Raw genomic sequence first — 13,240 nt, 5'->3', positions numbered from 1 at the left:
CTAGGAAACTGCAGAAAAATCTGAGAGTCTCTGGATTAAGTTGAGAAGTGTGAGCAACAAGGGTGATGTCATGGTGGGAGTCTGCTATAGACCACCGGACCCAGGGGAAGAGATGGATGAGGCTTTCTTCCGGCAACTAACGGAAGTTACTAGATCACAGGCCCTAGTTCTCATGGGAGACTTCAATCACCCTGATATCTGCTGGGAGAGCAATACAGCGGTGCACAGACAATCCAGGAAGTTTTTGGAAAGTGTAGGGGCCAATTTCCTGGTGCAAGTGCTGGAGGAACCAACTAGGGGCAGAGCTCTTCTTGACCTGCTGCTCACAAACCGGCAAGAATTATTAGGGGAAGCAAAAGTGGATGGGAACCTGGGAGGCAGTGACCATGAGATGGCCGAGTTCAGGATCCTGACACAAGGAAGAAAGGAGAGCAGCAGAATACGGACCCTGGACTTCAGAAAAGCAGACTTTGACTCCCTCAGGGAACTGATGGGCAGGATCCCCTGGGAGAATAACATGAGGAGGAAAGGAATCCAGGAGAGCTGGCTGTATTTTAAAGAATCCTTATTGAGGTTACAGGGACAAACCATCCCGATGTGTCGAAAGAATAGTAAATATGGCAGGCGACTAGCTTGGCTTAACAGTGAAATCCTTGCTGATCTTAAACACAAAAAGGAAGCTTACAAGAAGTGGAAGATTGGACAAATGACCAGGGAAGAGTAAAAAAAAATATTGCTCAGGCATGCAGGAGTGAAATCAGGAAGGCCAAATCACACCTGGAGTTGCAGCTAGCAAGAGATGTTAAGAGTAACAAGAAGGGTTTCTTCAGGTATGTTAGCAACAAGAAGAAAGTCAAGGAAAGTGTGGGCCCTTTACTGAATGAGGGATACAACCTAGTGACAGAGCATGTGGAAAAAGCTAATGTACTCAATGCTTTTTTTGCCTCTGTCTTCACGAACAAGGTCAGCTCCCAGACTACTGCACTGGGCAGCACAGCATGGGGAGTAGGTGGCCAGCCCTCTGTGGAGAAAGAAGTGGTTCGGGACTATTTAGAAAAGCTGGACGAGCACAAGTCCATGGGGCCGGATGCTTTGCATCCGAGAGTGCTAAAGGAGTTGGCGGATGTGATTGCAGAGCCATTGGCCATTATCTTTGAAAACTCATGGCAATCGGGGGAGGTCCCGGATGACTGGAAAAAGGCTAATATAGTGCCCATCTTTTAAAAAAAGGGAAGAAGGAGGATCCTGGGAACTACAGGCCAGTCAGCCTCACCTCAGTCCCTGGAAAAATCATGGAGCAGGTCCTCGAGAAATCAATTCTGAAGCACTTAGAGGAGAGGAAAGTGATCAGGAACAGTCAGCATGGATCCACCAAGGACAAGTCATGCCTAACTAATCTAATTGCCTTCTATGATGAGATAACTGGTTCTGTGGATGAGGGGAAAGCAGTGGATGTGTTGTTTCTTGACTTCAGCAAAGCTTTTGACACAGTCTCCCACAGTATTCTTGCCAGCAAGTTAAAGTAGTATGGGCTGGATGAATGGACTATAAGGTGGATAGAAAGCTGGCTAGATGGTTGGGCTCAACGGGTAGTGATCAATGGCTCCATGTCTAGTTGGCAGCCGGTATTAAGCGGAGTGCCCCAAGGGTCGGTTCTGGAGCCAGTTTTGTTCAGTATCTTCATTAATGATCTGAAGGATGGCGTGGATTGCACCCTCAGCAAGTTTTCAGATGACACTAAACTGGGAGGAGAGGTAGATACGCTGGAGGGTAGGGATAGGATACAGAGGGCCCCAGACAAATTAGAGGATTGGGCCAAAAGAAATCTGATGAGGTTCAACAAGGACAAGTGCAGAGTCCTGCACTTAGGACGGAAGAATCCCATGCACCACTACAGACTAGGGAACGAATGGCTCAGCAGCAGTTCTGCGGAAAAGGACCTGGGGTGACAGTGGACGAGAAGCTGGATATGAGTCTACAGTGTGCCCTTGTTGCCAAGAAGGCCAATGGCATTTTGGGATGTATAAGTAGGGGCATAGCCAGCAGATCGAGGGACCTGATCGTTCCCCTCTATTCGACATTGGTGAGGCCTCATCTGGAGTACTGTGTCCAGTTTTGGGCCCCACATTACAAGAAGGATGTGGAAAAAATTGGAAGACATCCAGTGGAGGGCAACAAAAATGATTAGGGGACTGGAACACATGATTTATGAGGAGAGGCTGAGGGAACTGGGATTGTTTAGTCTGCAGAAGAGAAGAATGAGGGGGGATTTGATAGCTGCTTTCAACTACCTGAAAGGGGGTTCCAAAGAGGATGGATCTAGACTGTTCTCAATGGTAGCAGATGACAGAACGAGGACTAATGGTCTCAAGTTGCAGTGGGGGAGGTTTAGGTTGGATATTAGGAAAAGCTTTTTCGCTAGGAGGGTGGGGAAGCACTGGAATGTGTTCCCTAGGGAGGTGGTGGAATCTCCTTCCTTAGAAGCTTTTAAGGTCAGGCTTGACAAAGCCCTGGCTAGGATGATTTAGTTGGGGATTGGTCCTGCTTTGAGCAGGGGGTGGGACTACATGACCTCCTGAGGTCCCTTCCAACCCTGAGATTCTATGAGCAGCAGTGAGCACTCACATTTAGCCACAGCTGTACAGACAAACGGGCCCGCAATTTTTGGTGGCCATTTGACAGTGCAGCCTTATCGCACCACAGTAGTATGGATTTAGTTTATTCCACCTTTGAGAAGAACAGAATCTTAACATAGAAAAATTGTGGTGAGCTATCCCCCCACTACCAAGCCAGCATGTCTCAAGTCTGGATGAGAAAATGATTTATTCTCCAGGTCCAATCACTCACTGACCTCTCTCTGCTAAGGTTGCCAACAATGGGGGGTCAGCGTTGGTAGGTAGTGCAATATTCTTATGCCTTTGTGAGTCTCAATACATTTCAGTAGGACAAAATAGGAACATAAGAATTGCCACATAGGCTGGAGAAAGTGGTCCTTCAGGTTCAATGTCTTGTCTCTGACTGAAGTCAATATCAAATGCTTCACAGGAAGGTATGCAGCATTGTAATAAACAATACTTCAGTAACCATAAGCAGACAAATAATTATAAAATGCCTTCTGAGGGTTTCAGAGTAGCAGCCATGTTAGCCTGTATCCGCAAAAAGAACAGGAGTACTTGTGGCACCTTAGAGACTAACAAATTTATTTGAGCATAAGCTTTCGTGAGCTACAGCTCACTCCATCAGATGGGGAGCATAAGCTTTTGTGAGCTAAAGCTCACTTCATCTGATGCATCCAATGAAGTGAGCTGTAGCTCACGAAAGCTTATGCTCAAATAAATTTGTTAGTCTCTAAGGTGCCACAAGTCCTCGGGTCTTTCTTCTGAGGGTGTTTCTTCCTAATCCGAAAAAGCGAAAAGTGAATGGTTGGTTTGTGTGCTGAGTCAGGAAGGCTTCTGCCCTTTTATACATTTAACATTAAGTGTAGATGCTTAATTGTACTATTGTAAATTGTAAATACTATTTAGTATTAAGTGTAGAAGCTTATTGTACTAAGCTTACAATAGAGTAGTTCAGTGATGGTGAGTGTGGATTTCTACATGTGAAGAGTTCAGCAATAGGTTGCTGTGTTTTGCCTCTTGAGCATGTCTGGCCACAAGCAGTTTTGCATTCCCTGTCTTGTGAATAGGTAAGAGGGGGAAACAAAGAGGGTGGAGTGGTTTGACCTGTTTGATGTGGTGCACCACAAAGAGGCTGAACTAAAAATGCATGCGAAAGAGCTGCTATATTTGAACAACAGACTCCTTAATCCCTGCCGTGTTTCTTGTTCAACAGCCCAGTTGCATCAGTGAGTTGGGTCCTCCAGGTCGCAGCTCTTTGGATAGCATGGAGATGGCCTATGCCCGACAAGTGAGTATGCTGAAAGGGGATAACAAATCATTGCCAATGCGCCTTAGCCACGACAGACATGGGAGAACCCCCGAGTGAGTGAAAAGAGGTACATCAGGACAGGGATGACCGCACTTGGCTGGGATGAAAATGCAGTCAAGAAAAGACAAGAAACTTAACCTGGCTTTTTCTCAGAAATGTGCTTCTCTATCTACTGCACAGTTTGCATCTAAAGGTGATGCTGATGCCATGTGTAGTTACCCAGATCACTCATGGTTATATAGTAAATGGAAACTTTTTTATCCTTTGTTATGTGAGACTTTTCAAACTCATGTTAAAATGTAAAAGTATTCCAACCAATACTCTACATTCTCGCAGTTTTTCAGATTTCAGAGGCACCCTTGGTGATTGGGGAGGTGGCAGTGGGGAAAGAGACTCAAATATTCATTATGGCAGTTGTCAAGTTATATCCAGTTTTAACTGGGTCACTTATGAGGAACTGCAGAACACCAGGGCTGAATTAGATGGCTGCATTGGAACTGATCTGAAAAATTTCAGGAGAAGATATTAAATCTATTCATAACCATAAGCAATTATGTTTTTGGTTTCTTTGGTTTTGGCTTTTTGGTTTTTTTATTCAAAGACTAAGGTTCTGATTACCAGTAATATTGGAAGCAAAATAAAAGACAGGGACTTCATTTTCAGGATTGCACGTGCAAAACTGTGCACCCAGTTCCTTGCACTGAATTACCAGGATTACATGCGTAAATCAGGTATTTGTGCAGACAGATGGCTAGTTACACATCTGTTTTGCCATTTCTATATGCAGTCATGGTAACTGTGTACAAAATTAGTTACACATTGATAAACGTGTTTTTTAAAATTGGGGCTGAAATACCTTTATTCACTTAGCATCGGTTCTGATTCTGTTCTATTTGTTGTTAATCCATAATTAATTCGTTGGCTCCCATCTGCACTGTAGAACGACTGTGCTAAAGCCCCCATACAGTAGGGTTCAAACCATGGTTTTAGATTACAGGAAGATCATTCCTCATTTTTCTGGAATAGATTTAGTTTACTGTAATAGCTCATGAATATAGGAATACTTCTAAATTCAGTAAATAAGACACTATCAGATCCCCTACTGCAAAAACGGAGGGTCTGAGTTTCAAAGGTCCTAGCACCTTCAGCTGCTATGGATTTCAGTGGAAGTTTAGGGTGCTCAGCACTCTAAAAATCAGGTTATTGTTATATACTGTCTCAGCATGGTATCAGTACCTATTTAATAAAACTACAGTGAAGCTCTTTTTAATACGGGATAAAATAATTGTTCCATGCAGCAGCCCAGAACCATTCACAGGAGCACAGTGAAGTTTAGTTTCAACGACTGCCTGGTAATGGAATAGTTCAGAGGGCAAGCCCACTGCTGTAGTGGTAGAGGAACGCATTACCATCATTGGGGACAGTTTGGATCCTGAGTACAGTTCCTTGCATCTATGCTAGGAATGCTGAGGAGACAATAGTATATCCAGCTGCTAGAGAGTAGGGGGGAGCCTTTTATCAGCCTCCAACTCTCCCTTCCAGGTAAATGCCTGGAACGTTTTCAGAGGTAGCTCTAATTATCCCTTTTAACTGGAAGGGAAGGTTTCTGGGCTGGGAATGAAGGAAAATGTAGAAAAGTAGCAGCTAAAATAAGATCAGGATTTTTAAAAATGGGCATTATGCTCCTAAATCATTATTCAGGCACCTAAACAAGTGGGCTGAAGTCACCTCTGAAAATGGATGTGCCCAAATGAGGGTTTAGGAGCAATTTTTGAAAATCTTCACCTAGCTTCTAATACACAAATAACTGAACTGTAATGAACAATTGATCTGTTCAATGCATATATTTCTCTCTCTGCAAATTACAGTCCTCAAGTCTTAAAAATTCCAAGAAGAGAGGGCAATGTTAGAGCAGCTTGCTCAATGTTTGGTGGAATTCACTCTGCAGGGCAGATAATCTCTTGCAGGACTGGAGGAATTTTAAGGCTCTGGGATGGATCTGAAAGGAATACTTTTTCTCTTGCAACACAGCTTCATTTAACAAGTTTCTGCTGTACAGGTTGCTCTGGGTTGGGGTTTATAAACACTGCTACCACTAAGGGACTTAATATTATCGTTTCCAGAATTCTTTTCCTGTCTCTTCGACAGAAATGGGAGTGGTGTACAGTGAACCGTCACTCTGACAGTCATATATCTGCCAGCACTTTTCCCTCCTACGTTGCAATTAGTCTAACAGAGCAACCAGTGCAAAGCTCTGCCATGCAGAACAACTGAATAACTGTATTGTTCCTGACATTCAAGCAGTTCTGGGGCTGTGGTAGTTTCGTGGGGGATGCATTTCATGTTGCTGCCCATCCCTCCCCTTGTGTCCTGGGTAGAAGGCAGCTGATGTGGGAAGAAAACTGGCTGGAGACCTTGAAGGCCATCCAGTCTTGAAGCCTGTTTCAAATTCTGCTGCTGTAGCAGGGTGGAGGAAAGAACCATATGCATTGTGAAAATTGCTTACTTTTGATACGTTTCAGATTTATATTTATAATGAGAAGATAGTGAACGGACATGTGCAGCCTAACCTGGTAGACTTTTGTGTTGCTGTTGCTGAACAGGATGATAAGGTAATGCCAATCAGTTAACATAGGGAGATGTCCTTAATCTGTTTTCAGCTGTGATTAGCAGCCTGCTGACATTTACAAAAATGTACTGATATCACAAGACATAATTGCATTGCTTTACAGAAGATAACGAGCCAGGAATGCAGTCTTCTTCTGTACAGCAGGGCCCATGTGGTAAACTCTGGGACTGAAATTCTATTTACAGCGAGGTAGAAAAAAATGCCCTGTTGTTTCATTGCTTTGTGATCCCTAGAAACAAGTACTTCACTTTAAATGGGTCCTGTTGTGTCTTGCTTTAAAAACAGGCCCCCCGATATCCACATGTGCCATTGTACTTTCAAAGAGTTCCTGAATGAAGGGGCTCATCTTCAGATCTGGATTATGGAGAATGTAGGTTGGTCTCCAATAATAATACTGGTTTCTGTTTAAACCCAAGCACCAACTAAATAGCCTTGCAGTGGCTTTAAGTCAACATTAAATCTGCTTTTCCTATTTCACTCCCTCAGCGGGATTGCTGTGATAGCAGACTCGTCGAATTATACTGTGCTGTGAACTTTAATTCGTCAAGTCTCAGCTTTGTTCTGGATGGTGCCACCTATCTGGGAAATCCCTTCACCTTCTTGCTGGCCCGTGGCAGTCGCTAAAGGTGCTATTGCAAAATAACACTGCTTTTGGACTTGCTGCTGTTTTTGCTTTTCTTCTTTTTTCCTCCACAATATTTCATATTACAGTAACACCCCACAGTTCCCATAAGCACCAGGGATGCGTTGTGCTAGGCACGCTCCAAATGCACAGCTGGACATAGTCGCTGAGCCAGAGATCTTCATTGTATGATTTAGTATTTCTAACCTTTTCCTGAATATTGCAGCTCTTTTGTATTTTTTTTCTGGGCTTATCGATTATTTTATTTTCATGTAAGTTATCCTTTTTTTTAAAAAAAATCCTTGAAGAAATTACCAGTTGGATAGACATCTTGCAGGTGATAAAAGAGCCTGATTCTGCTCTGTTACATTGGTGTAAGTCAGCAATAACTCCAATGCAGTGAAAAGCCATGTAGATGAGATCAGAGTCTCGCTCAGAGAGCTTTCAGATGAAAGAATAGCAGGGAGGGGCTTTTATCAAGAAGAGTAAAAAAAAAAAAAAAAAAAAAAAAAGGATAACAACAGTAAAAACAGCTTTATACCATACATCAGTGTCCTTCACACAACTGTTTTCGATGAGGTGGGTATAATCTTAAAGCAGAAGGGTTGTAAGGAGAGAGATTGAATGCGTATGTGACTCACGCTTGGGGGAAGAAAGGAAGTTCTAGATGAGTACAAGTGATAGTGACTACTTATAACACTCCCCGGTTTTCCTCCAAAACAAACGCACAGACTATGGAGAGCTGTGGGAAGAGAACAGGGAAATGACTCATATTGGAAAGTAAAGCCAGTGCAGAGGTTGCCAAACCAGGTGTCCAAAATTTCTTGGCCATCTAACAAACCTAAATGACTTCGAATGTACACCTGTACTTGAGACCTTAACAGACTCTGAGGGCTTTGAGCAATTCTGTATTCATTTTAACAGAGACAACTCAGAGTTTCAGTGCTTGTCACATAGAAGCATCGTGGGTGAAATTCTGACCTCATTGGAGGCGATGGCAAAACTCCCATTGATTTCAGTGTGGTCAGGATTTCATCTCACGTGTCTTACTATTTTAGTAGAGGAGGCCTGGTCCTGTGTGTAGTGATAACTTAATCTGCATGAAGATGTAGGCCGAGGCCCCAGGGTCTCCACATTTTTTGTAATGTGGACCACATCTGAACAGACAGAGAGAGTCTTGTGGATACATCCCCTCCTGTTTGTGATTCCATAACTTCCCAGGGCAACTACAGCAATTGTTTATCCGGAAACTACAGCTAGGAAAGCATTTGTTTAGAGCAGGGGTGGCCAACCTGGGGCTCCGGAGCCACATGGGGCTCTTCAGAAGTTAATATGCGGCTCCTTGTATAGGCGCCGACCCCGGGGCTGGAGCTACAGGTGCCAACTTTCCAGTGTGCTGGGGGGTGCTCACTGCTCAACCCCTGGCTCTGCCCCAGGCCCAACCCCACTCCACCCCTTCCCCTTCGTCTGCCGCGCCCTTGCTGCTCCTCCTCCCCCCAGCCTCCTGCACACCACAACAACTGATCATGGCGGACAGGAGGTGCAGGGATAGAGGGTTAGGCACTGATTGACGGTGCTGCTGGCTGATGGGGCGGGAGAGCTGAAGAGGGGCTGCTGACGTGTTACTGTGGCTCTTTGGCAATGCACACTGGTAAATTCTGGCTCCTTCTCAGGCTCTGGTTGGCCACCCCTGCTTTAGAGTGATATAATGACTTGAAGCAAGGAAGCAGACCCATCACCAAGCCCCCAGCCAGCTGTCTGAAAGCCATAGTCCATCATCTGTGGTCCACAGTCAGGCAAAATCTTTGCAGGCAAATGCTCCTTCAAAGGGGGGTGATGCAGAGAAGGTTGGGAACATCGTTATCAGCCTAACTCTGGTGTGCGTCCTGTCACCTGGACTCATTCTGTCAGGCAGACAGAGATGGCTTACTCTGATGTGTGCTTCTAATGTCTTCGTTATAAGTCTTGACTAGCTGTAACTTATCCTTTTTTATGTAAAACGATCATACTGCTCAGACTGGGTAAATCCCTAATGGCTGTAATAACCACTGTTGTTTGAACGGATTCATTTCTAGAATATCTCTGATATGTGGGCCATGGTTAAACTAATGACAGAGGTATTGCTGGTTCCTGCAAGCGATGCGTTGAAAGTCCGGACCAACATGGAGGTGCGCATGGAGTTTGTAAGGCAGGCTCTGCGGTACCTAGAACAAAGGTAAGGCAAACATAATGGAGAAAAGCATCCTTAATTACATACAGCAACAACTTTCCTGTGGCTCCACTGGTATTCTCTAAATAGATACATGCACACACTGAAGGTTAGTGAATAAATCAGAAGAACCTAATTCCCCATCAGAGAGCAGCCACTGGGGTAGAGAACTATTCCAGTTTTGAAAAAATTCTTGAGTCCATTGGGAGACTGTTTTGAAGACACAACCACTCTTTATTATTCCTTCCCTGTCACTCTTTATGTACTTGCCGAGGTGGCAAACAGGTGCTGGACATAATATGACTAATTGAAATAGATAAATTATCCCTGCCTACAAAAAAAAATAGTCTCCCTCTTCCTCATTCCCTTCGGGATGCTAATGACATGGAGATACTGGAAACTAGGGCTGGGTGAAAGTGGTGAGCATGCTTTGCTGAAAAGTTGTGTAAATACAGTTCTCCTTCCTTTTCATGCAGTGACCCTGAATATTTTGCTTTTCTTGGTGAAATTGCAGGAGACTGCAGTTGGAGCGTATGACAAGGGCGGAGGGGGTGGAATGCTTTCATAACTCCGTGCTTGTCAGACTGCAAAAGGAGCTAAATGTGGCCTGTTTTTTGTTGTGTGTTTGCAATAGAAGTCCTGCAAAATTTAAGTTTGTCATGAACAAACCCACTAATGCGTTTGTTCCTAATGATTATGAAGCCTGTTGTTTTCCCCCCTGCCTCTCCAAGTTACTATATGAAAACACCGATAAATCAATAGCCAACGTTCTGTCAGTTTGCTTGTAGGGAAGAGGGCCATAGAGAGTATGATGGAATTTAGGCCAGACACAGATCATCAGTCCCAGCAAATATCAGCAAGAGCTGGGGCACAAACTGTCAGAGCTTGAACAAGGTGTGTGCACGGTTACGTGCATAGAACAACTGCAGCAGCAGGTAGGGTGCCCACAAAGTTAGGATTCAAGGCAAGATTCCACTGACTGTGTGTTGAGCATTACAAAATCTGAACTGTTCATTGCATGAGTAGTCACAGAGCTGACTATGAGAGTGTCCTTCGTTCCAACAGCTGCCATCATGACATTAGCTGGAAAGTATGATCGTAGAGAGCAAACAATAGATATAACCTTCTCTAGTTTTGTGTAGGGGTTGCTAAGGCACTGGGGCCTGATACAGTACCTTGGGGTGAGGTGTTTTCCCCTCCCATCATAGCCTCCTTCTGACCACTAACAGTTGGTTGCCATGCCTCATCAGTACGCTGTCGCTCATTATCACTCATGGGCTTCATGGCAGCATGCCCATCTGTTTCCAGATGAATTGACCCATCAGAAGAATCCTCTGCTGCAAATTCTTCAGCATTAGCAATGCACAACAGGCCAATTTGGGTCTTAACCCAATTTGCTGAGTATCCAGCTTGGTAAATGATCACAACCACATTTTTTTCTTGCATGGTTTTTGAAATGAGGCCTTTCAGGCTTACTATTTTTAAAGCCCAACTAACATGCTTCGCAGCATTAATTTTTATTTGCCATGAATTGGCCTACTGGCAAAGCAGACCCTTATGAGAGTGAACTTTCCCTACTGGAGCCCTATCACTGCTGCAGGTATGCCTTGGGTAAATTGAAGTCACTCACAGCTGGCCTTTTGTCAGGTCATTTACAGCAGACATCTGTGGTCTTAAACCCTGAGGAACACATACTTAACTCAACCAGAACTCTAGAGTTCTGATACTGTACTAAATTTAGCATAGCTTTTCACACATGCAGTTCAGTCTCACGTATTAATCTTCTAGCCTAGTTTTCTGTAGCGTGCACGCTAGGTAGAAGGCTGTTGAATTTCATTAGTTCATTACTGGCTGAAGGAAAAAGCAGGAGCTCATTTGTCCCAGCCATCCATATAGTGTTGCTACAGTTTTTTTAATTCATATTCCGGCCCGTTCCCTGTAGTTTCAGTACATGGAGAGTTTTTTATTAGCTTGCCTCGGTGAATTACTTTCACTTGTAGATAGTGTTCTCAGATCCACTTTCTGTATGTAGAGATTTTGCATCTAAATTCTCTTTTTCCCCTGTGGTTCCCTTACGGTAAGCCAGTGTCTCTGAAGTTTATCATTAAGGCCCTACTTAATTTGCAGTATTGTGCAAATTGCAGATCTCGCAATATTAAGCTTCTATCACAGTTTTTATTTTAATTAGCTTGCTTTGCACAGTCCACAATTTTGCATACATTTTGGGGTTTGCAACACACACTTTTCCCCGCAGGAGTCCACTGGAACCCCATTTATCTGAGCTGACAATGGCGGGGCTCTGGCTGTCAGTTCCACGCATTAGTGGCTGTAATATAGTTGCAGCAAAATGTCTGGTTATCAAAAAAAAAAAAAAAAAAAAAACATAACGTAATACCTGAGTGTTTTATATTGTTCCAGCAAATATTTCTTAAACAAATAGGTTTTCTCTGGCTTTTCCAAAATACCGCAATTAATAAAGGTCCATTATTACTTTTCCACAATTTTTTCACGTCTTGTCTGCAACTCACAATTATTTGACAAGCGTCCCGCAATTCAAGTAGGGTCTTATTGATCGTTTCTCCATCACAGACATGGCGAGAGCATGCATGTGGCATTTTAAATGTCATTTTGTCCTTGTTAGCATCGTTAGATGGAAATGTGTTTTGCTAGCATGAGAGTTGAGCTGTAGTGCACTGTGAACGTTACAGTTTCTCAAATGATTTCCACGTACAAACACCTACATGAAGGAACATAACTCCATGGATCATGTTGCCCCCACGATAGTGTTTGCACTTCATAGTAATTCACTCAAAGATAGATGGTTCTTTTGAACAGGAAAAGTCATGGCCTTTTTCCAGGGCTTGTATTTTACTTTTATTAAAATGCTTTCTTACAGTTACAAGGATTATACTTTGGTGACAGTATTTGGAAACTTGCACCAGGCTCAATTGGGTGGAGTACCTGGGACCTACCAACTAGTCTGCAGTTTCCTTAATATCAAACTCCCAGCACCTGTCCCCGGTCTCCAGGTATGTGCAGTACCGTTACTGATACAGCCAATGTGCTATTGCACACTTCTTCACACTAGTGTAGGCAATAGGCCAGTGCAACCCCCTGATGATTTTATTTTATTTAGATTGCATTAGGCAGTGCTCTCTTTCCTTCCCCCCACCCTTGAATAACCGTAACGGTTCATTGGTAAAATGGAGTATAGTAGATGGAAATCACTTGACTGTTTAGAAACAGTTACAAAATGGTGATTTTCTATATTTAAGCCTTAGAATTATGCATGTTAGAATTTTCTCTTAAAAGAGCATTGAGATATATTCAACTGTTTAAGATAGAGAAATCATACAGCTGTCGTTTTTAAAGGGCTAAATTTAAACATCTAAAAAGCAGCTTTCTTTTTGCTGCTGCAGATTGCAGGTGCAAGTAATTTTGGGCACGACTTTGCACCCATAATGCTGTGCTGGCACCAGTTGCTGCCATTGAGATGTCTAACTACTGAAGCACAGGCAGAAATCAAGTGTTCAGCAATCGAACCCAAACCAGCTCGGCCCGCCCATCCCCGTCAGTGCAAAGTTGTGCCAACTGTTACGTGAACCACAAAATTGTAGGTGCAAATAGGGAGGATGAAAGATTTGCGAATAGAGACAATTAGAAACAAAATAGTTGAAATTCAGCTCCTCCTTTGCTGACTTGCTGAGACCCATGTTTAATGGGTTTTTTCCCTTGGTAACAGCATCACGAATACTTTATGGCCTAATCCAGACAAAGCCCTTTGTAACAACTTCCATTGACTTAATTGGGCTTTGGATAAGCCCCTGAATGGAGAGCAGAAAAAGTAATTCCC

At 43.5% G+C, this 13,240-nt stretch overlaps 1 protein-coding gene across 4 annotated transcripts in view; it reads left to right on the top strand.

Moving 5' to 3' along the window:
- Positions 1 to 13,240, top strand: part of NUP93 (nucleoporin 93) — a 124,959-nt gene that overhangs the window by 89,011 nt on the left and 22,708 nt on the right. For all 4 annotated transcript variants that reach the window (XM_074968533.1, XM_074968532.1, XM_074968535.1 and 1 more), the window contains 4 exons: positions 3,832 to 3,906; positions 6,450 to 6,539; positions 9,254 to 9,393; positions 12,284 to 12,416. In XM_074968533.1, coding sequence (XP_074824634.1) covers positions 3,832 to 3,906; positions 6,450 to 6,539; positions 9,254 to 9,393; positions 12,284 to 12,416 — 438 coding nt within the window. The remainder of the gene's footprint in view (positions 1 to 3,831; positions 3,907 to 6,449; positions 6,540 to 9,253; positions 9,394 to 12,283; positions 12,417 to 13,240) is intronic.

The sequence above is a fragment of the Natator depressus genome, chromosome 12 (genome assembly GCF_965152275.1).
Source record: "Natator depressus isolate rNatDep1 chromosome 12, rNatDep2.hap1, whole genome shotgun sequence".
In the NCBI taxonomy this organism is placed as follows: Eukaryota; Metazoa; Chordata; order Testudines; family Cheloniidae; genus Natator; species Natator depressus.
This window is presented reverse-complemented; position numbering and strand designations above follow the sequence as displayed.